The sequence below is a fragment of the Podarcis gaigeae genome (assembly GCF_964106915.1).
Source record: "Podarcis gaigeae genome assembly, chromosome: 14".
Lineage (NCBI taxonomy): Eukaryota > Metazoa > Chordata > Lepidosauria > Squamata > Lacertidae > Podarcis > Podarcis gaigeae.
In genome coordinates this window covers 26,414,448-26,439,444 of record NC_139690.1, presented here as the reverse complement: position 1 = coordinate 26,439,444, position 24,997 = coordinate 26,414,448, and the positions used below count along the sequence as shown (strand labels likewise).

General features: G+C 41.6%; 1 protein-coding gene across 7 annotated transcripts in view; it reads right to left on the bottom strand.

Annotated features, from left to right (window-relative positions):
- IQCH (IQ motif containing H) overlaps positions 1-24,997 on the bottom strand; it is a gene marked incomplete at its 5' end in the record, with an annotated part of 79,063 nt that overhangs the window by 32,155 nt on the left and 21,911 nt on the right. For 6 of the 7 annotated variants that reach the window (XM_083713084.1, XM_083713087.1, XM_083713088.1 and 3 more), the window contains 4 exons: positions 5,992-6,183; positions 9,849-10,121; positions 13,851-14,026; positions 18,545-18,628. In XM_083713084.1, the coding sequence (XP_083569210.1) occupies positions 5,992-6,183; positions 9,849-10,121; positions 13,851-14,026; positions 18,545-18,628 (725 nt within the window). The remainder of the gene's footprint in view (positions 1-5,991; positions 6,184-9,848; positions 10,122-13,850; positions 14,027-18,544; positions 18,629-24,997) is intronic. The other variant, XM_083713085.1, reaches the window with a different exon arrangement.

The following is a 24,997-nucleotide window of genomic DNA, read 5'->3' as shown; positions in this document are numbered from 1 at the left end:
ATCTTGCTTTATTCTCCTCATCTCTGCGCGGTTACTGCTAAAAACTGGCAGTTAAATTCAATTGATTCAAAATATTCTGAATCCATATGGCCTAAAACCCTGAAGCTTGAAGCTCTGATATTGCCTCACTGCTGTTTTGTAGCATTTGCAAAGACTTCAGTCCCCAGATGGTAGAAGTAACATTTAAACCTCCTTTTCTCTGCTTTGTACAATAGACCTTGGCATCATTTCAACTGTTTACTCCGGTAATTAACAGCACTGATACCACAACAATTACAACTCCTACAATCTTAACACAATAATGCTATGAATTAGTGAGAGCTAATGGCTGGAAGGTATAGTGGTTCCAGACTGCGAGATCCGTGCATTTTCCCCGAATAAAATAAAAGGTACCAAACAGCACGGCTCGCGGTAGACAATGATTACCTAGTAATTAGTTTACACAAAGCTTCCTATTTAATGGCAAAACGCTGTAATTAACGCGTGACAGAAAATCAAAGGGTGCTTTGTAAGCATATGAAAAATTAACACCGCAGGCCCATAGCTTTATGTACTGATTAGAAGAATATTAAATCAATAGGACATGCAAACCAACAGATTGCATATCTGATTATTGTAGGTCCTAGGAATTTAACCAAGGGACATAATAAAATAACAAGACACAACAATTAAGGAATCAGGGAATCACCTGAAACCCAAACACTGGTAGCCACATTAAATATAATAACCGACTGAGCAAGAGCATCACAGCTTGTTCTCTGATGTAATAGGTAAACACAACTTGATATCCCGTCGATGGCTATATAGTTTAGAGACTAGTGGAGACCTCTTCTGCTAGCCAATATAATTTTAACATCCACTATTAAGCTACATGACATTCGGAAAGAGCTATCAAAATACTGCTGCTGCAAATGGCGTTTCTTTTATTTCAGATCATAATCGGTCTGGAAGACCGTGTTCCCCATGTAACAATTATTACGTAAACTCTGTTGTGATAGCTGGGGGTCACAAACCAGCAGCATCTCTAGAAACATAAACCACAATGCTGCCTCTGGGTGGGTGGGATCCAAAACACATTCCTCCCCTTTCCCTGAGCCCATTCCTGGCCAGGGGTTGGGTATACGCACGCAATTCAGGAACCAACTTTATGAAATGGAGGGAGGATGTAAGTCAGTTTTCCCTGATGCTGGTTTATGGGTTCATGTGGAAGCCCTGCTGAAAAGTCCTTGCTGGCCACACTTGTCCCCATTCCTTCTATCAGACCATGGCTGAGGGCACAAGTCCAGTGCCCATATGGAGCCCACCCTTATTTGTTATTAGTCCTACTCAAGAGGAACATGGCGAGCTGCCTTACACTGAGTCAGACCATTGGTCCATCTAGCTCAGAACTCTATACAATGGCCTGAAGTGGCTGGCCAGGATTTCAGAGAGGGATTCTCTCCCAGTCCTACCTGGAGATGCTGAGGATTGAAGCTGGAACCTTCTGCATGCAAAGCAGATGCTCTACCGCTACCACAGAGCTGCAGCCCTTCCCCTAGCACAGGAAGTTGGGTAGGACCACACAGTTGTTTGCTTCTTGCATTTAAATTAATGAACTTACCCTTGAGGGGTGGAGTAGTTGAATGCAAGCACTGAAACTCCCATATTCCTGAAAAGTGGTCCAACAAAGGTTTGCAAGGCATATTTTAATGATCTAGGTCCTGATAATGAAATAACAAGCACTTTCAACACCATAAAAAAAACTTAAGAAATGTCTTGCTGAATCTGAGCCCAGGGTCTATCTGGTCAACATTCTGTTTCCAGAAGCAGATGGTCCAATGGACCCTTTGGAACAAGCAGGGCATGGAAGTGATGCCCATAGAACACACCTCGCTGCTTCTTTAAAACATTTGCTGTTGGGGTGCCAGTTTCTTCAGCTCCTGGTTCTTCTCAAAACATCTTCCGTGACAAAAGATGCACAGCTTTCCACAGACTATAGCTTTGTGTTGTTTTTTCAAGAAATGGGATGACCTTCCTTGTGTCCAGGTGTTTTGTGATGGGCAATTCCATTAATGCCACTTGAGAGCTTAAGGGGTGGAGATGTATAGCTCAACTAAAAGTTAGTCAACCAGTAGTTGGTAGGAAAATTATTGATGTGTTTTACCTACATGTAAGTCTTTAGAATGGTTGGTTATGTGTGTGATCTGAGGGCACAAGCATTGGGGAGGGTGTTGACTTGAGATGATTCAAATTGCCACATAAACTCTTAAACCACTAACATCCTCAGGATTTCTCTTGAACTCACAGAAAGTTTCAGAGGAGATTACTGTGATGACTGTATGTCCTGAATGGAATGGTCAACATTCTGGTCTGGAGGATCCAACAATTAGGACTCCATTTTTACATGGAATAGACACTCAGTATAAACTCCGGTAAACCACATTATGTTTAATCGGTTGCCCTACTACATACCAATGAAGGAAAAACCTTGGGATCGTATCATAAACCGCTATGCAAATGATGCTATTTGTAAGTATTAACATAATTTAGTGCTTAGAGTCATATTCTCGTTTCTAATAACTCTACCGGAATGGAGAGTCTTTTGCCATGTACTCCTAGCCTGCAGGATAGTCTTTCATCACAAAGCTGAATTTTTTAATAACCTGCCAGCATATGTTTGGTAACGTGGCAGCTTAAGTCGATGACACAATGTCTTCATTATCGAAAGCAGGTCTCCATACTGTAATAGGACATTAAAGCATGCCTGTGCTCATAAACTAATGCTTTGATGTCTAAATGCAGGAGCATTACAAGAGCATTCAGTAACAAAGGAGGATTCTAATCCTCTGCACTCAGTGGAAACATTCAATGGAGACTGCAATTCGTTTCTAAATATGAAAGACTGGTGCTGTTGAAAAGCCAGGGCTGAGATCTAAAAGGTGAGAAATGGTGATATATTATTTGGAACGGGGAGAGGAGACGCTGTTAAGGAGTTTGATCAAATTGCTTGCAGTCTTTTTCCCTATTATATGTGTACTGTGACACTTCACGGGAAGAACACCAATGGGTCAAATGCAGCATAACAGGGCACTCAGGCTCACTCCAGACTGTTGTATTTGGTGTGGGCATATCCTGCAACACAGCACTGATGCACAACAATAGTGCTTTTGTGGTGTGTTTGTACTAGATCAAGCTTCCTCAACCTCGGCCCTCCAGATGTTTTTGGCCTACAACTCCCATGATCCCTAGCTAGCAGGACCAGTGGTCAGGGATGATGGGAATTGTAGTTTCAGGTTGAGGTTCTAGGTTGAGGAAGCCTGTACTAGATCGTCTACACACCATTCAGCTTTATTAGCTGCTCCCCAATGCCTCCCCAATGTTACTGCATTATTTGTTGCTGATGGCAGCACTCTAGCAACAATGGCGGAACTTCATTGGCACCAGGGGGCGGAGAGCTCACGCTGCTGGGGGCAGTGCGCTCCCCCCCCTCCTCTTCTTCTGCCAGTGTCTAGCAACACAAGTGGGACAACCCCTCCCAACCCCCCCCCCACAAACTGTGGTAGAAAAAGGTTATAGGATTTCAGCAGGAAAGCAGTATGACCACATTGAAACTTTTGATGATATGAACATTATTGAGGATCGTGCATAATTGCTCTGAAACATCATCTGAGTACAAATCATCAGAAATGCACAATAAAAAGTGCTGTGTGGAGGGTCTTCACACTGGGGTGTAGTGCCAAAATGAATAGGTTGCAACAAGTATGCTTCTGAATACTAATTTTGGAAACTACAGGAAGGGATGACACTGTTGCACTAAGGTCCTGCTTGCAGGCATCCATGTGGCTACTCTTAGAACTAGATGGGCTACTAGCCTGATCCAGCAGCAGGGGTAACTTTGGTAATATTGTGCCTTGAGTGAGGACAAAATTTGGTGCCCTAAGTATTTATTTGGCACCCTCCCCCCTCTCACCTTCCGTTATGTGCATGCTCGCAAGTGCACTACATCATAGTTGCAGTAACTCAATCACCTGTCTGGCACCACAGCCCAATAGATTATGAGCATGGAACCTTGGTTTTGCAAGCCAATAACCCTGCCTATAATCACCCATCGTTCATTCTAATGGTGGAATCAAATTGGAAGTCTAAGATGCAAATTATTGCCCCATTGAAATGAATGGGGCCCCCTGTACAGCCTGTAAAAGATCTGTGAGTGCATCTGATCATACACAGAGACCTGTAGATCAAGGTGAAACAAGTTATTTAACCTTTGTTTCATCTCAGTTCCTAAATGGATTTTAACTGGATGATTTTAGTTTGGGGCTATAAGTTTTCAGCAAAGCAATTCATTACACCAACATGAAATAGTTCTCACCTGCCCTTCACCAGAAAGTCCCAAAGTGGGTTGCAGCAATACAATTAAAAAGAAAAGTAAAGGAAGCTAAACAGTTTGTATACAATTATTAAAAAACACAAATAATTTGAAGCAAAAGGATCATCAGATTGATTAACCCAAACAGAAGATAAAGGGGAAAAATTAACTGTCAAAGACTAGGGTAAAGAGGTATCGTCTTCAGCATACTACAGAACTATGTGATGAAAACATTAGACACACCTCTGTGAGAACAGAGTTCTACAATGTAGGGACTGCCACAGAGAAGGCCCTCTTCTAGGCTACCATTCCCCAAACTTCTGAGGGCAATGGATCTACCAAGAGGGCCTCCTCTGTTGATCTCAACACCTGAAAGCATAAGAAGTGAAGGTAGTGGTCTTTTAGATATTTGGAGCCTAAGTTGTTCATGGCTGTAAACATCAATATGAGCCCCTTAAATTGGCAAGCAGTGCAGCTGTTTCAAAATAGGAATTACATGAGCTCTAAATGGAACCCTGGCCAGTAATCTGGCTGCGGAATTTTGCACATGTTGAAGCTTCTGTATCATCTTCAATGGCAGCCCCATGTCAAGCGTATTGCAATAATCCAATCTAGAAGTTATCAAAGCATGGAGCTCAGTGGCCAAGTCATCTCTGTCCAAGAGGAAATCATAGCTGTCAAACCAGCCACAGCTGGAAACAGGCACTCCTTGTCACGGAGACTACTTGAGCCTCCAGTAGCATTGTTGGATCCAGGAGTGCACCCAGACTAAATAAAAAATGGCATGAAGGGAGAGTTTTGGCTTGCCACCATGCGAACAAGGTGCTGGAATAGATGGGCCATTGGGCTGATCCAGCAAACTCCTGTTATGTTCTTGTGGTTTTATGTGAGAATATGCAAGAGATTATTCTGGCCCAAGCTTGGCAAGAAAGCACAGAACAGAAAGAACTTCTAAAGCCTGATTAGTTTCAAGAAGCCACGAGTATGAAAACCACTGCAACACCCCAGATATACACAAGGTGGGGTAAGCCTAATGAAAATATGCTTTGCAGAGACAATCTGGACTGTAGCAACAGCCACTAATTCAAAGAAAGAGAATGTAAAAGTACGGCAGTGACTGCACACTGTGGTTCATGGCTAGAACGGGATGCTTTTCTCACAAAGAGAATATAAAATGGGTTAAGGTGCTTCAGTTAAGAGAACAGATGGGAAGGAAGGTAACTCATGGGTGTCTTTGATAAAATGAATAATGATTGGTCTTGTGTAGACTTCTCCTCCATCTTGTCCCAAAGGCATGTTACAATACATACTACACTGAGATGACCCCAGTGAAGATTTTACTAAGATAAAAAGTAACTTGTCCATGCCAGCTTTTACCTTTAAAGTCCTAAGCAACTATGCTCCCAAATTAACTGGCAACAAATTTTTAACAAGCGTTCCCTATTTCATAAGGACAGTATAGGTGCCTCTCTCCCCTTGGAACTCCTAAGACCTGCAATGTGCCAGGTATCTCTACCTTCTGATGCTATGTTGACACCTTCAAAGTAGCTCGGCTTCTCCTATTGCACATAAAATATGAACTCCAGGAGGCACTGGGTAAACTTCAAAAATGAAAGACACCTGAAAATGACTGATGGACTTACTTGTGCCCACTGCAACTTCCATATCTCAGGGCCGTATCTACGAATCTCTCTCTGAAGCCAGGGGTAGCATTTGAGGTGCTCGGAGATGTCACAGAATGCTGTGCCATTTCCCTCAAAGTCGCTGTCCACTTTGAACACCCAGCGTTTCACTTCTGGGTAGTCAATTATCAGCTGACTGATGACTTCAAGCATCTAGGAAACATATACACAAGATTTTCAGTTAAATCCAAATGGATGTCATCTTAGCCACTCTCTACCTGAAACTGATCGCCTCATTTTCTTACAGATGTATAAGACGCAGGTGAGACTACAGGGACAGTTTGAGCAAGGAGGAAAAACCCACAAAGCACTGTATTTGTGTAATGACAACAAAGACTGTGCTTGAGCTTTGTATTATTTATCCTTTTTTAAACTAGATGGTTCTAAAAATACCTTTTTCTATCTTGAGGCTTCATTGTTGGTGGGTTTGACTGTAACTGCGGAATAGAATGGCTCAGGAAGTATTTGTTACAACAGCCATTCCAAAGCACTTTTTATTATTTGAACTTCAATCACAAATGGAATTATTATTTGTTTGCTCTGTGTCCCGTTATTTGTTGCTTTTGAAAGCCCAATAAATGGGTTTTCTGTTGACGACTCCCCTACAGAAATGAAATGGATCGATAGTATTGTAAAGATTGCACCAACGGAAAGAGTTATGAGGTATATTTAAGTGAAAATTGAATTGTGCCTTAAATTATTGTCATCTTCCTTTGATTATTTAACGCCTCGCATCAATATTTCCTGCTGTAACAAAAACAATCTGAAACAAATTGAAAAGGGGAACTAATGTGTACGATGGTTTGGAGGGTACCATTTATAGAGAAGCAATATTAAGGCCAACACTTGGGGCAAGTCTAAGCCTGTGAGATTTGTAATGTTGTGGTTCATTTTGGCTACAAGTTGACCTTCTGCCATCTGCTTCTGCATTTAGCGCATGGTTAAGGGATGCAGCCACTCTGCTGAGGATCTCTGACCCCATGAAATGGTCAGTGTGCAGGTGTTTTCTCTGTAAGCAAACTGAATTCTTACAATTCTGGTACGAATTGTACCCCACCTGCCATCGATGTCCCACCCAATGAGGGTACAAATGCAACCTCTTTGAGCACTTGTCCCTCTAAGTGTTGACAAGCCAATTCCAGCTTCATTTCCTGCCTTGGTTGCTCATCCTCAGCTCTGCCTTGTTTATTGCCCTCTCATTCTACCCCAACCTGAGCCTACACATCCTCCTCTCTGGGCAGATCAGTCCTACTTTTCACACCTCTATGTTTCCTTAGATTGTGTGTGTGTGTGTGTGTGTGTGTGTGTGTTTAGTGTATACCAAATAGATTTGATGTGTATCTCAGATACCTTAAGTCAGCATTAAGATGAAAGAAACATTTAGTACAGAAAAGGTATTATTGCCTCATTCTGAGCACTGGTGATGTGCTCTGCCTGCCATCTGGAATAAGCAATAGATCTGGTTATTTTTCGTTATTTACAAGCCATTGTTTAAAATGGCTCTTCTGAAAACCAGCAGCATTCATAAATCAAAGAGTAATCACAACCTCCCCAAAATCATAATGATTCATATCAATGACAAGCAAAGAACTATTGATTCTTGTCCTTGGAAGATATAAAACAGGGTGCGATTTTCAAATTGCAACACAAAGAGGCAGTGTTCTTGTTTCCAAGGAGCTTTCTGTGTTCAGAACTGTCTAGGGAACGTTTACATGATTAGGAGTGAGTGCTGAAATAAAATTTCATAGCTACTGATACTCCTGAGTGTTTGAAGACTTGGAAGCCACCATGAACTGGCCCCACATTAAAGTACAATGGCTTGCATCAGATTTGATCCATGTTTACCAAGTAATCTGGTGGTGCAATTTGCATCCATGCATAACAGGGATGGAAAGCCTGTGGTCACCAGAGGTTGTTGGACTACAGCTCCCATTATCCCTGACCACTGGCCATGTTGGCAAATGCTGTAGTTCATCAACAGCTGGAGAGCCACAAATTCTCCATCCCTGATGCATGGTTCGCTTGCAATTATTTAGCAATCATGGTTGATGCCCCAGAACACTCATATGCTCCATCAGTATGCATTTACTGAGTTCCCATTGTCTTTAGCTCTTTGCTAACTTGGCTTTGCTAATTGGTGTGAACTCAGGTGAATTCTGGGAGTAATCCTACATCCCAATACATTGTCTTGCCTTTGACTGCTAGATAGGGCCATAGACCTGACCTGACCCAATAATCTTGTCACCACCAATGCAAAAGCTGGAAAATCTTTTAGTCCAGGGATAATTTACATGCATCATATTGAAATTATTGGATGTGTTTTAAATTGTTTTTGTTTTGTTTTGTTAGTTTAATGTCTTAGTGTTAGTGTTATGTGGTGTCTTTGTTTTTGTATTGTATTGTTTTGTTTTAATTTTCTTTCTTTTGTAGTGTTTAAACTGTTAATAAATATTATTTAAAAAAAAATACATGCATCAAATTATAAACAGAAGATGAATATGCAACATTGATCTCTGAGACTGACAGGCAGGAGTATGCCTGGTGGCTGGCATAAAATGCTCAGATCCCTTTCATCTAGCGTTGCCTGTTCAACAGAGCATAAGCTCTCTGCTGCACCTCAGGCTCCTGCTTTCAGTTTGAGCCTGAATCAGACCATAACTGGATTCAGCTATGGCTGCACACGGCCCAACCTGGCCATGGCATCTGGGAAATTCTCCCCTAGAAAATGGGAAAGAGGTTCAATACATGGGAGCTGCAAGCGAGCAAACCTTCTTAGTGGCTGCACCTTTTCTTTGGAGGCCCAGTTCTCAAAGGCAAACTATGTTGTGGAAACTGATCAAAATGGTACCATACAGAGGCAGCTGCATAGTGGAAGCAGTTTTGGTTGAAGCAGCTTCCCCGCATGCAGGTTGAGGAATCGCACATGTAATTGCCTCAAACATCTGATTAGTTATGTGGAGCTGCCCCCCCCCACCCGGGGCACTTATGTTTTAATTGGTTAGCACAACCCTATTCATATGTATGAGCTGGGGCACAGTTCAGGAAATTTACTGAAAGCTGTTGTGCAGACTGATGCTAATGCAAACACTAGCAATTGGCAACAATCACCCCAATCCTAAGCAAAGATACTTGAGAGAATGTCCTGTGAATTTCAAAAGAAGTGACTTCCAAATAAATGTGTTCAGCAATAAAAAGGTGCCAGGCTCTAATTCACAAACCAGACTGGTCTCATTGAAGTCGGGCGAGAGGTTCAAGGGTTGCAATGTATCAACGGTTAGATGTGGGCCAGCAAGACCAGAGTTCAAATCTCCATTCAGCCATAAGGAGCAATGTGGTGCAGTGGTTAAAGTGTCAGACTAGGATCTAGGAGACCAGGGGTTCAAACCTCCACTCAGTCATGAAGCTCATTGGGTGACCATGGGCTTCTCAGTGTAATCATACGGTGAAGGGCAGGTAATAAACAAACAAACAAACAAACAAATAAAATGATAACCTACCTCACATGGCGGTTGTGAGAATAAAATAGGGAGGAGGAGAACCATTTATGCTACCCTGAGCTCCATAGAGGAAAGGTGGGATATAAATGGATAGGGTAGGGTAGGGTATAAATAAAATAAAGCTCACTGGCAAAGACATTAATATCCCACTCATAAATCCTAGGGCTGGTCCCTGGCACTGAAAACAGTTTCCAGGACTCAGTCCTTATGATCCCTTGATGTGAGTGAAGACTTCACCTTCAAAGTAAGATTTGACTGGGGACAACCAGATGTTTGAATGGCCCAGGTTCTCCTAGTCCCCCAAACTGCCACCAGTCTTACCTGCTGCCTGCTGTAGATGTCATAATGCCCTGGGGGTACTGGCACACAAGCAGCTGCAAACACCCTTTTGCTTCCTGACTTGGAACTGTAGAGCTGAGCTACTTCCGGGGTGGGACCTAAAATGGGCACATCCAGCTCATCAGCCACTGCCAGGTCATCTTGGCTTAGAAGCCCTCCGACAATGTAGGCGTCTGTGCCCTGGATCAGCTTCTTGATCCTTTTGATGGTCTTGGGGCTGTACTTCAAGAAGGTGGCCAGGGACATGGGGCGGTTCTGTATGAAGATCACATTAGTCTCGTTAAGAGGTGCTCCTTCGCTTTCTTCCGCGGAGCTAATTTATAATGTTGAGTGCAATAAATACATTATTAATAGCAGGCTGGGTTATGACCTATCCTGTAGCGTAGCAGTTTAAATTGATAAAAGCTGTTGGGGTGAGGCTCCATAATCGCTCACATCTTTAGTGTGTCGGAAATGGGCTCGCTGGGAATAGAACTAATTACTACACATCTGTATTTATTTGATCCACACGGAATTCTCCTTCTGTCACTTGGAAGAGAGGCTTGCGGCCTTTGGATAACGGTGATTCATCTCAACACTTCTGGCACGGGTTGACTCTACTGCGTCAGGGGGGAGAAATCAATACAAAAAAATGAAGAAGACCCACTCCCACAGCTGGGCAATATTTCACTTTATGAGGAGCAGCATCTTAAACGGTTCTTTCAGAACAAAACACTCTCAAGTTACAAAACACCTTTGCAGATCACATGCCGTTCTGTGGGATAAACACCTTTTCATTAGCCTCACAAAGTTCTTATTGTAATTATAATCCTGGTCAAATACAGAAGGAGGACAACTACTTAGAAACACATTGGAAGATACAAGTCATGGCTGCTTCGCACGTTACAGTTTTAGCTGTACATGCAAGAAAATGTGACATATGAAGGTCACAAATATTGTGCTTACAAATACAGGAGACTCCCCACTTACGCTAGGAGCAGGGGTTACATTCTGGGCCCCTGTGCAGAAATGTGTGTTAGAGGGGAGCCCACTGCAATACAGCTTCCCACCCAACAGCTGTTGAGAGGAGTAGCGCAGCAGCACCGAGAGTTCCCACATGCCATTTTGGAGTCTTTTTTCCCTGGACTTTGGGTTCTGGGGAGGTTCTCCTTGTGAGCCACGAGGACCTCCCAGCTCTCTCCTGCCATTTCATGTTAGTATTGCATTACTTAATTATTTTCCGGTGCCATGCGTATACATAGAAGCATGTGAGTCGATCGCTTGCAAGTGTGTGTGTGTGTGGGGGGGTGCCTGTATGTGCCACCACATTTATCAAGGAACGGTGCTGAGCTGCAGTTTCCTCTTAATGGTGAGCTGAATTGGCAAGCGCGGATTGTCTCTACGTAATGTGAGAAGAGCCCTAAGACTTTACTAGATTTTTAAAACTTTGATATAGGAATCTAGCATTTAGGAATCCTGCTGTCCACAGAAGAGATTCATCTCTTCTAAAACTTCCTTTCAGAGCAGGGGTGGGTAACCCGTAGCCCAGATCCACCATGCCAAGACTTTTTTGTTGGCTAAGTTCCCCATAATTTGGAATTAAAAAATTATTTCAAAGTCTGTAGTTGTCCCCCACTGTGGTGCTATCGTGTTCCTGATATGGTGCTGTAGGGGCCCTATCAGTTCTCCAAAAAATGGGCCCCTTTGCCTCTATTTGCCCTGCAAAGGGGCACCCTTTCTCCCATTGGTGTGTCTTAGAGCTCAGAGAACATGACGGAAACTTTCTTTTTCAGAACCCCTAAGACCTTGCAATAACACTGCACTTGATAGAGAAGAGGCTCCTTTGCAACATAGAAAGAGCCTTGAATTGATTTGCGGTCACCATCCCCACACATTATAGTGTTAGGGCAGGAGAACAGCCTCCTTCCTCAGGGCTGCCATGGGGAGCAAAAATGCTGGAAAGTCTGCTGTTCACCTGTCTGCATTAAGGTGTGTGCATACATCTCCCTGCCTGCTTTTCCCCACTGGTCTGCTAAGCATGTGTGTGTCTGCCTATCTGTATGCTGCCCCTCCCAACTACTAACTGAGTGTGAGTGTGTTTGCCAGCTGCCTGAATGTGCGTGTGAGTGTGAGTGTGTCTGCCCGCCTGTCTGCATGTGTGTGTGCATGCAATGGCCATGGCCATGGCCATGTGGTCTTCCTCAGAGGAGTGGCCAGCCCTCAGAGTTTAGAAGGAATGAATAGAAGTGCACAAACTCATCTCCAACTCCTACCCATTTCAACCTTAGAACTGCACTGGGAAGAACTTAGTGTCATAAAGTCTAAACCAGGGGTCATGGACCACAAGCAGTGAACCGGCTCAAGCAAGGTAAACCTTGCCGACCCCTGGTCTAAACATCCCCACTGTCATGGCCACGGTCATGCGAGACATAAGTCTGCTGATCTGAGTGGGTGAGTTGGCTGGATACTATAACCTTCTGCGTCGTTGTTTTACATTTTTCTTTAGAACAGCAGCCCTCATATCACAACACACCTTTGAAAGTTTCCAAACTTTCCAAAGTGCTTTGTCCTGTGGTATCAGGGGCTGTTGTCTGAGAAATCCACACCCAAAGTCCTTTCAGGCATGCAGAACTAGCTGCTAGGTTTTATGGATTCCACCCCCCACCCCCAGCTTCAAAGAAAACTGGGTCTATCTGCTTTTCAAACCTCTTACTTTGTGGGCCTCTGTGCTGCAGATTAACTGCTAATGATGTATTTCCATATATGGAGCTGAAGACTGCTGCCCACCTCCACAATTCTCACCCTTAAGTACGCCTGATTGAAATATGCAATTAAAACTTCAGTACAATGGACTGTGCCTGTATTACAAAGAATCCACTCCCGCTTGTGCAAGGTATTCAACATTCACCCTTTGTCCTCCAAATATATATACATGTGAACATACACTTTTGCCTACTTTTATGATGGTGAGAAGCCCACTGGTGTCGGTAACATCCTTAAGGTCACTGTGCACCGAAATGCTTTGCGAGACTGAGGCTGATAAACTGGAGGCTGTTTGGACTGAACTAAGGGATGACTTAACTGTATGAAAAGAATGGATTGGCTAAACTGAAAGAATATGTTTATAATAGGTCAAAATTTAAGAGCCAACAAATTTGCATGTTGCGATTACTGTTCTCGTATGGTGAGGCATCATAGTTTTATAGTACAAATAATTACCCAGCAGCAGTGATCTTGCAGGGAAAGTGTTTTTTAATATTAAAAACAAACAAACAAAATGGGGAAGGGACAAAGGACTGTAGTTGATGATATAGCCAAGATCACCAACTTACAGCTGAGGCTCAGTGAGTTCAAAATGATCCAAGGAGCATCCAAACGCACCCTGCCATAAATGAGCTTTACTGCATTGCAGCATTATCAAAAGGTCTTCAACAATGCAACAATGCAAGGGTACAGTAGTTGGAGGGGCAGAAGAATGGGGTGGGGTGGCAGTTTCCTTTCAGAGTGAATTCTAGAGAATTAAAACCAACTAGATGGGTTCATAACAACCAAGATATCCAACGCCCCTCAATTAAAGACATTAAACGATCCAAGGGGAAAAAAGAGAGTCTTAAATTGGATTTTGCCACAATAAAAAGCTAGAGAGAAGGGAGGGAGGGGACCCACTGTCTGCGCAGCTGTAGAGAAGGAAGCTCTGAGCAGCAGAAGGCATTCTGAGTACTTTGTTTTCCATTGCATTATAAATCTCTTTAAGTTCAGAGATCTAGATGAGGCCAGGCGTTGGGCAGGGACCAGTGGAGAAGGGCTGAGCTCAGCTCAACTTTCAGCCTGCAAAGCTAAACCAGGATATTTCCAACAGTCTTAACTAGTCACTTAATCTGTGAAGCTCTTAAAACTTGCAATAATATTTCACTGACTGCTACCAGAGCGTTGCAAGTTATAAAATTTCCAATTTAATTTTACGGCATTCCCCCCAGCTGTAGTAATTAGAAGACACAAACTCACAGGGAAGCTGTTTATGGCTTCAGGGGTGAGGATTTTGAACCTGTCCTGCAGGTCACCAATGTCCTTAGGGCTTCCAGATATAACAGCTGGCTGCAGACCCAAAAATGTATTGTAATAGTGCAGCATCTCATCGCTCAGTGGGTAGGGGCAAATGTAGATGACGTCCACATTAGGATCTTAAAGACAAACAAATGAACAGGAGACTCACTGTTAATTATTGGTAGAAAGGTAACTTTGCTTGCCAGTATTAATTTTCATAACCACTTTATTTATTTTACAAATATCCGTATCTTTGCACATGTGTGCACACACACCTCTGCTCCAACCTCTCTTTTTCTCTCTCTCTCTGGAGAAAGTAGAACAAACCAGCCAGTTTTCAGAGCCAAGTCCACAAAACACAGAGTGTGGGATTGTTGGCTAGAAGTTCAGAAGTGTTGCAAGGGAGACTTAGCTGAATGACCTGTTTTAATATGGATGGGAATTGTGCATGGCTTTGAAAACATTTGCTATTAAAAACCAACGTAGATTCAGCTTATAGCTTTGAGAAGGTTGCAGAAGCAGCAGTTTCATACATTCCCCAGACCAATGGTGGAAGGAACTCCCAATCTTGTAACAAGGAAGTCTTGAAGTGTGTTTGGTCAAATGTACAACACAATATGGTGTGTAAGACACAATACTTTAGGGACAACCACTCCCCATATGAACCTACTTAGACCTTGCAGTCATCATCTGAAGCTCTTTTTTGTGTGCCACTTCTGAGGTTAGTAGGTGGCAACACAAGAACAGGCTTTTCAGTGGTGGTTCCCTGACAGCAGAATGCTCTCCCCAGGAAGACACACCTGACATTAAAAGGGAATTAGACAAATTCATGGAGGATAAGGCTATCAGTGGCTACTCACTAGGATGGCTATGCTGTCTACTTCCATTGTCAGAGGTAGTATATCTCTGAATACCGGGTGCTGGGAACCACAAGTGGGGAGAATGCTTTTGCTATCAGGTTCTGTTTGCAAGCTTCCCATGGACATCTAGATGGCCTAGAGGGATATTTGGCCTGATCCAGCAGGTCTCTTCTTATGTTCCTGCCGTATTATGTTAAAGCCAAACTAGATTTCACAGTGGAAATGTGTGAATAACTACTAGTTAGTGTCTGTACACACTTTGACATTGAAAAGGTATCACAGTGTTGGGAGAGGGAGGCATATGACTTAACAAAAAACATCTTCCCCAATTTGCCTCCTGAGTTTTCGTGTTCTCTCCACTCATGGAGAAGCCAAGAAAATCTTTCCCAGAGGTGAGTCACAAAACACTCCTCCAATCTAGCTACTCCGTGCTAGAAATGCTGCCTTTTTTGCCTTTAACTTTTTATTTGTTTCCCACTGCTGTCACCACTTGCTGAACCACCAGTCTTCAGTGCATGGCTTAGAACAGTGTTCATGGCCTTCCCTTCTCTCTGCTCTCATTGGTCTCTAAATCCCTGCCAGTGATCTTTACTCCCCCAGCTCCAGCTTCCACCTGCACCCTAGAATGACCCTACCCTTCCTCCTCTGCTGCCATGGATATTGGGAAATGCTTCCTAATATACCTTGGTGATGTTACTTCTCACTTCCTTTAAATCCTCCTCAAAATGGTTTCTGTGAAGCTTTTGGCAAAATCTAAGGGTCTCTTACTGTAGCATAAGTCCCAAGGGCATATAACTGAAATAATCACACACACACACCCCAATTACTCCAGTCTCCTGATATTTCCTGCATGCTGTAGACTGCTGTGTGGCTGATTTGAAGCTATCCTTTGCCCAGGTGAAGATCCATTTTGGAGGGACAGCCCAAATACACATGTAACCCAAGTGGGAATTTGAGAAAGTAGTCTTTTAATATCTCCCAGGCAGCTCCTTGGGGAAAGGTGGGAGACAGTTGCAATAAACTAAGAGGGGGAAGGAGGTTTTTAATAGAAGGAGCCGCAAGCCTTCCAAGTGGTAGTGTGACATGGTGCCTGCAACTTTCCCATTCATTCAGAAGTAACAAATCTTTCCTAAAATAAACACTACCACATAAAAGAACCGCACTGAGGACGAAACATTAGTGCCTTCATAATATATAAAGGCAATTAAGTGATTATTTTAGACTCCTGTAAATTTTCAGAACTAATACATTTTTGTGCAAAATTCACTAAATGGCATTTATGAAATAATAATGATGCTGAAATATAAATGAATCATGTAAAGTATGTCATTCTGGGGAGCCAGAAAAGTTGCCCATTGACAAATTAATATTCTTTGTTCCTTTGCTTAAGGAAGGGCTGCCACACAGGGGACCCTCCCCAGTTTAGTTCATGTCCCTTGTTGTCTCCTGTTCACTTATAATATTTCCTTTTGAATACTTTAAATAAGGGAACACCTCCTTGCAACCCTTCAAAGGAAAACCTTGTTGTGAAATTATTTATAGCTTCAATTCCGCATAATGCCGAGCACCCACATTTGACTTTTTTGGAAAATGTATTTATTAAAACATTTCTACCCCACCCGTCTGGTGCACAACCACCACTGAGAACATTTAAAAATTACAATTTTATAAAACAATCAAAAAGCAACAGGATCAGCAATTAAAACTAAGACATACAAATAATTATCAGCTACATACAACAAAAGTCTGCCAGAATAAAAAGGTCTTGAATGACTAGCACAAAAAAAGCAAGGAATGGAGCTAATCAAACATGAGTTTCATAGTCTGGGCATAGTCAATAAGAAGGGACACTCCTTCTTATCTTAGGGAACATGCATCATGATGATGATGATGATGATTCATACCCCACCCATCTGGGTGCCTTCCAACAAAATATTAAAATACAGTAATCCATCAGACATTAAAAGCTTCCCTAAACAGGGCTGCCTTCAGATGTCTTCTAAAAGTCTGGTAGTTGTTCTCTTTGACATCTGGAGGGAGGGCGTTACACAGGGCGGGTGCCACTACCGAGAAGGCCCTCTGCCTGATTCCCTGTAACTTGGCTTCTCGCAGTGAGGGAACTGCCAGAAGGCCCTTGGCGCTAGACCTCAGTGTCCGGGCAGAACGATGGAGGTGGAGATGCTCCTTCAGGTATACTGGACTGAGGCGGTTTAGGGCTTTAAAGGTCAGCACAAACACTTTGAATTGTGCTCGGAAACATACTGGGAGCCAATGTAGGTCTTTCAAGACCAGTGTTATATGGTCTCGGTGGCTGCTCCCATGGGAGTGGGGTAATATGCCAAAGGGTAATGCTTTGAATTGTGTCTGGAAGCAAATTGCAGGATTGGTGTAATGTGATCCCATGGCTAGGTGGCGGCTTTCGGGACCAACTTAAGCACCTAAAGATTCCTCAGATACAGTTCTATTTACATAGTAGTAATCCAACCTAGGCACAGCAAAGGTACAAGCTGCCAATCTTTTTCAGACCAGAGGGCATAGTTTGGATCTTGAGAGTGCTAAGGGAATCAGTCACAAAACAGCTGCTATGGGGCATGGTATATAACAAAACATTGGGGGCATGACACAATACAAAATTAGATGGAGTACAGCCATTGCTGCTCTCTGCCCCTCCAGGGGCAACCTTATGTTTACTATGGGAAGTAAGCCACAGTCTCTGGTCCTGATTGTGGAAATATACCTGTTAAAGGCACAAAAGAACTGTTCCCCTCAATACCAATCTTACCCTAAGCTGCTATTCTGCACCCACTTAGCAGGGAGCAAGTGTCATTAAATGCAAACACTTTTGAAATTGTGACATATACCACTGTACTACATGTTAACTTTACAGTGAATTCTTAATGAGTGCCTGAACATTAACTCCTGCCCAATAGGAGACATACCTAAGCCTCTTTGCAAAGTTTTCACATTTTGCATTTCCCATTTCAGGAGGGGATTATTTAACATCTACCTGCACTTATTGTGCAATAGTATTTGCAGAAAACAACTTCTAGGGAGTACCTCATATCAGACAAACCCACAACAGGAAAGATGTGTCCTGGTTGCTGGGGGGGAAAGGAACGGCAAATGGTGGGGATTCCAAAAGCTACTAGAAAATAAGACTGAAGGAGGGAAAGTGCAGTAAAGGGGAGGGTGGAAGTGCTTTTTTAGAACCCCAGGGTTCTATTGCTGCGTGCCCAAACAAATCACTTATCAATCACAGGTCTGACTTCATTCAGTTCTGACACGTAGGAACAGCCAGGCTGGCTCATTTCACAGAAATCACATGGAAGGGTACCCGCACATTTTGCTTCATAGCCTTATTTCTAGGAGGACTAGGTACTTTTTATAAAATAACGCAAAAGCTTAAATTTGGGAGTCCCTTCCTCAGGGCACCAATGCAGGCCTTTGTGGGTGCCATTGCCATTCCTGCCATTAGCCAAAGGCCAAGGTGCCAAACAGTATTGCCTCAACACCCCTGTCTGGAATCAGCTTTCAAGGAAGAACCAAAATCATTGCACAATGGTTACTCTTAAATCTATTCCCATCATGGTGACTTTAGAGTTGGAATTGTATCCCATAAACTGCTTTGGGATCCTTGATGGGAAGTGGTCCATAAGTGACTATAATGAATAATATGTCTTTGGTGGCAACAAATGGTTGCTTGCCTTGGCTTGAAAACACGTATCCAACTGAAATGGGTCTTTTTTTCTTTTGGGAAACATGAAGGATGTATGACAAGTAGGAGCATGTCTGTACCTCGTATTTCACAGAGTCTTCCAAACTGTGTCCCCTGATAAATAGTGAAATCAGGAGTCGCCTCTCGAACAGAATGTGCATACCCTGAAAGAAGCCACAACAACACATTATCTGCAAATTGCACTTGCAATGATCTCCACACATGGGGCTGTATCCAGTGCTAGTCATACTCAGAGTAAACTCTTTGAAATTAATGTATATGCCTAACTTGGGTCCATTAATTTCAACTGGCCTACTCTGTATAACACTTAGTTGACTACAGCCCCAAATTTAAACCTAGGATTGTACACTTGGATGGCTGTGTTCTTTGTCTCACCTAGGAAATTTTGATGTCAAGGTTTCGTAGCAGCTTCACTGCTTAGAACAAAGCCTGTCCACATATGAAGTTGATATTTGGTAAAAAAGTTGTCCAGACATTTTTTGCCTAAAAAGACCTCAAGACCACCATGATGAAGCTACACAATCCAAATAATAAATAAGAAAGTATGGAAAACATTACTGTGCACACTCAAAATCACAAACATGCACTGGGCTTTGAATCCAACTGAAATGTGATAAAACTGTGTCTTGGATTCCTTCTGAATGTGGCAGTCAAAATTCTTTCCTGTGAATTACAGCAAATTATACTTCCATTAAACAGAGCAGGAGCCTAGATTTCCCTCCCCCTTTAGTGGAAACCTAATCTATAGCCTTTTAAAGAATCTCTAAGTGCCTAAAATATCCACATCTCTCTGTAATACTGTTCAGAAACAGGAGAAATGAGGCATCCCCAGGTTCAAACATAGCATTCCTAATTTAAGATTTTTAATTGTCTTGTTTACTATCACTTCTCCAAAAGCAAGCCATGGACTAAGGTTTTGCGTAACAGAAGACAATGAACAAAACTAGGTTATTTGCATTATTATTGGATAATACCACACACAAACAGAACCATGTTAAAAGGAGACTGTGATGTTAAATCTACATAAAATTCATTCAGCAGACCAAAATGCATCCATATGTATTTTAATTTTAAAAATGTAAAAGATAAATAACTCATTAAAAGCAAGGCTCTTTTTTGATAGAGCAACTTGAGACATTTTCCTTTATAAGTTGTTTTTTCTTTTTTGCAGTTTCGCACACACTCTCTCTCTCATTAAATGCATATTTAGTTTATAACAGCTGTGACATCAGGAACACTTTTCACCCATTCAACTAAGGACTTCTGCTCCCCGTTTGTTAAAGTAAAACTTGTGTGGGGTTCCCCAGAACACACTGCTTAGGGGATGGCAAACCTTTTCTTTGTTATCAGACTGAAAATGAGTACATAGGATGCATAAACTGTCAAAGATAGAACCATTACTACAAACCAATGACATTATTTCCTTCAAAATGGTATATACATAGCGCCTTGTTAGTATGTCCAATTTACAACTTTAAACTTAGCTAATTCAATGTTAGCCTGCCTAAAAACTGTCCTAATGTAAACAAACAAAAAAGATCAATTGGCAAAAGAAAGACCTGTCATGAAATCAATAGCAAGTGCTGCTTAACAAACACAGGCTTGATGTGGGTTCTTGAATGGTTTGCTAACAAGATTAAAGCAATGCCTTTTCCATATGACTAATGTACCAAGAATCTTCAGAAACGTGGTCAAAATTCCTGGAAAAAAATGCTACATGGAAAAATTGTCCTCAATGGTTTATATTTTGGAAAAGCAGCAGTAGTAGACATTCTAGACACAAATCTGTATGTTTGTCTGTGTGGGGAGGGTGGGTGAAAATTCAAAACTTGAGCACTGAAAAAAATTATTATATGAGCATATATATGTATGCATCATGCTTCCAACAGTAAACAGAGCTTTTGGAAAATTTACATGCAGAGTATGAAAACAAAAGCTTTTCTCTGTCGTTCATATCTAACATCAGGTAAAGACTATGTAAAGGTGTATGGCATATGCTACAACTCAAGTTCTATTTAGTTATAATTTGTGTTAACAGAAGAAGCTATCAGAAAGTAACCTTAAGCAACCAATCTCCTTAACTGGATTAGTATCCTCCATATCATAACCCACAATACTGTGTTCCTAAACATATTTCTTGGGGTGTGGGAGTATGGCTGAGGAAATGGAAGCGTATACCAAAATAAAGGCACTTAAGTTAGCAATCTGAGTTATCATCTCAGATGGCCTGGACGATCTGAAGGAATAACCAAAGGTGCAACAAGATGGTAGCAGAGCAAGGAGAAAGTTTAGCAAATCCTTTCCAGATGCTCACGTGAGCAAACCAAACTATGAGCCACAATGGAAGGTGAAAGGTAGCCCAGCAGTTTCCCCTAAAGGGAAGTTCCTTCTGCTCCCCAACATGATGATTAATTATTAGATCCTGAGTGAAAAAGCAAAATCTGCCAAAGCTTGACAAGAAAAACAGAAATCTGTTTTGAAACTAACACGCCAAGCTGGTCTGAATAAGCTATCAGGATGCATGTCCTTAATTAATAGTGCCATGTGCACTGTTTGTGACATTATCCTGGTGTCACGACCAGGAATCCCTAAACCAGGAGATATGAGGTACAGCCTGACCTTCCCACAGCACACACCTACCTGATTCTAATAGTGAGAAGCCTCTGGTACCTTAAAGGAAGCATTGGTGGATGGGTGGCAAATCTTAGCACAGCCTTCATAGACCTGGTGCCCTCCATTTTCTTTGAACTACAACTCCCATTAATCCCAGTTGCAGTCTAAAATATATGGAGGGCATCAGGCAGGCAAAGGCGGCCTTAGCACAAAAACATAGAAGTGTAGAATCACAGAGTTGGGAGAGGTCACAGGGGTCATCTAGTCCAACCCCTGAAATGCAGGAATCTTTTGCCCAACCTGGCACTTGAACCCACGACCCTGGAATTAAAAGCCTCATGCTCTACCGACTGAGCAGCCCCATGTTATGAGCATATAGTAGAGATAGCAATATTGCTGCAATGTGCATGAAGACTACACATTTCCAAAGGAGAATTATGAGCAGAAATTGAGCAGTAAATCTTCAGAAGCTCTCTGTGGAGCTCATGAATATTACTAGAGGGTCCAAATCTCCTGCCCATTCCCCACTTTTTTACTTGCTTATGGGGAGGATGGGCACACTGAAAAGCACAGCACCAGTGGTGAGAATCCAGCCGCCTGCCAACTTAACTACCACAGAGGCATCTATATGTAAAAAAAAAATTATACAACAGGAAACTGTGATCTGCTGAAGGATGCTGGTGGACTTGGGTCTAAAAGGCAGATCTTCTCCAGGCAGCCACATTCAGCCCACGAGTAGATGCTAGGTTTTATTCTGGAAATCCACTGGTCTCACAGTAAGATCACAGCCTTCTAGGAACTGCCAAGCAGGGCTCCTTGTACTGAGGAACTGCCTTTGTGACCCTCACTGCTCTGCACATGTGTAGCAAAACTGTGCAGTAGTCAGAAACAAAACTCCCATTCAACAGCTAAAGGAGGTTTAAGATGAGTTAGTGGGGTTAAGGGGAGAAGGGAATGCTTCCATAATCACACATTATATGCAGCTTCACCAGAGCTGTGCTGAGGAGCAGAACTGTTTATTTTATTAGGATGTAACACCACAATAGCCCAGCATTTGACTTGGTGAGAACCCCTTTCTGCACCATCATAACCCATAAATCATGGCCGGAACGCCTTATTGAAATTTCAAAAGTAGTATTAATTTTTAAAATTCACATGTTAATTTAGGAAACAGGATGGAATGTATTTTATTGAAGAACTGCATCCCACTATGGCATTTGCCTAATGTGTTCATAGAACGGTCCTCTGTGTAATCGGGAGATTTCCTAGAGGTTACGACAGATAATGGAAGGGAACTGGACAAGGCAGTAGATTAAGCACAGCCATAGATTTAAATATTAAATATTATGTAGTGCAGGGAGGGGATCTGTCATTCATTTGAAAATAAAACATCCAAGTGGAAGAATTATTCTAAAATCACAGAAATTCTCTCACAATGAATGCAACCTATGTTACTGCCCTTCAGTATTACTGCAAATGAAATGGGCCACTAAGATGACATTTCAAAGGGAAAATATCATTTGTTATTAGCTAAATTCTTAAATATTGTTATTAATACTAGACTTTTAATGCTTGATAATTCAAATTATTTTTGAAACCGATTACTACATTTCCCCCCTTGACCTGTCTTTGGCTTGTTAAATATTATGGTCAATAGATGAATAAATTGTTGTTGATGGAGTGATTTTATTTCCCCAAAATTGCACTGAAAATTTACAAGGCATTTTGCCTGTACTGCCATCAAGATAAGCTGAATATGTACAGAGAAAAATGAACCACATACCCAACTAATCAAAATGTCATTTCGTTTTTCCAATTCCAAAGGTTTACATAAGTTAAAAACTATATGCACACCATTTTTAATACCAGCTGTTTTTTAAAGAGAAAGCATCATTATAGCAAGCTGCTTACAGAAAATGCATTGTCTCCCCATCCTGCACTCTCAACAAGTGTCTCTTAAACTCAGGCAAACTATTAATGTTAGAATTATGGCTGTTCCTCAACAATACTGTTCCTTGATGCTCAAGAATCAAAGCATAACATTCACAAGATACACCGTGATCAAGGAAGGGCACATGGTGTGCTTTGATTTTTTGCACTTTCATTTCTATTCTTAAAGTGACTGACTCTTTCAAAGACAAAGTTGCCAGTAACATGGCTTGCACACAAAAGCAGCAAAGGAACAAATATATTTGCTTTAGCTTTATCTACAAATATTGTGAAATGCAAGTTTAGCCTGCTGCCCAAGCTGAAACATTAGCAAACGCCAACATAACGTTCCAGAAATACCAGTTTAATGGCATGTTTTGTGCTATGTGATAATTCTTTTTGTGTACTGTGGTGATTCTTTTTCTCAAGCATTTGCTGCTACAGAGAAACTGACAAACTGGGAAAAATGCCTCACTCATCTGAATTTATGTCCAGTACGTATAGTTATGATTGCCAATCTAAGGATGTGGCTACTTGCCATATGGACAAAAATGATGTTTGGTTTTTTTATACCAACACACACTTGTGAGTGGAGAGGAGTGGTCTGATAGTGTGGTAAAAACAACAGTTAAGTATCCATTTGATACAAATATTTATGGTGGAGTTGTATTAAAAGCTGAAAAAGATTCCTTTAAAAGAGAGAAAGAGAGAAAGAGAGAAAGAGAGAAAGAAAGAAAGAAAGAAAGAAAGAAAGAAAGAAAGAAAGAAGAGCTAAAAGTGTTACATTAGTTTGTGGATTCTTTTTTTTTATGTCCTGAAAATTCACCAGCATTTTAGTGCAAAGTTATCTTTATATATAGATTATTGTATGCAATGTCACCTAATACACACATTTTGGGAAGTGATTTCTCGTAACATAATGCATTTACCTAATATATGCATTTTTCAACACATTACTTGATTGCATTGCAAAATTTGGGTACATTAAAATATGGAAGGATGACTGTGTTTCAGTTTACATATTGTTTCAGGAAGTACACTTTAGCTATATACATCTTCAAATGCAAACTGAATGGAGTATCTCTCTCAGCCTTACTAGGGAGTAAGTCACATAGAACTCAGTGGGATACTTACATAGAATTTGTTTGGTTCCTGGATGCCAGAAAGTGCCCTCCATAGATCAGGCAAAATGTCAATTTTGAAACGGAAATGGTCTTTTTAAAGTGCAAATATTCTAAAGACGCTAATTGCTACCCCTTTAGTTATAGCACCAACATTTTATTTTTCTGTCAAATGTTCTCAAAAAGGAGAAACAAATTATTTCTTTAAAAAACATCTTCAAGACATTTGCATAATCTCCAATGACATTTGTATATTTTGCTAGAGGTAACAGAAAGCAAAAGGTTATATAGAATATTAATGGGGCTCACTTGCAGAAAAATCTTCATCTATTTTTATTATATCAAAAGAATTAGAAAGGACTTCTAAAAGCACTAAGCATGTGGTAATATTGCTGACGTCTGATTCCGAAGATCTAAAAATGTTTGTTTCCCAGCCATAAAAATTATTGCCCAACTCCTCTTTGCATTTTAGGTCAAGAGCAGTAGAAACTACAAAATAAAATGATAAGGTACTATGATAGAAAAGAAAGCTAGGCTGCATATTCCAAACCACTGTGACACTTTACATGTGGCTTTGAAGAGGAATGACTGAATAAGACCAACGGATTGCAAACAATTGTTGGGACATTCACAGCTATGAAATTGCCCCTTCATTCTGTTCATTTTGTGCCAGCCAAGTCACCCCAGAGGTTCCGCCCCCCCCCCCCCCCCGTCAAGCTGAAACCATAAGCAAGAGCAAAGATGCATATATTGAAGAGAAGCATTTAATACTTCTTACATAGTTTTCACTCCTTTGGATTAAGCCAACTAGATTTCCTGAATTTAAGTGGATTTTAAAATCTGTGACCA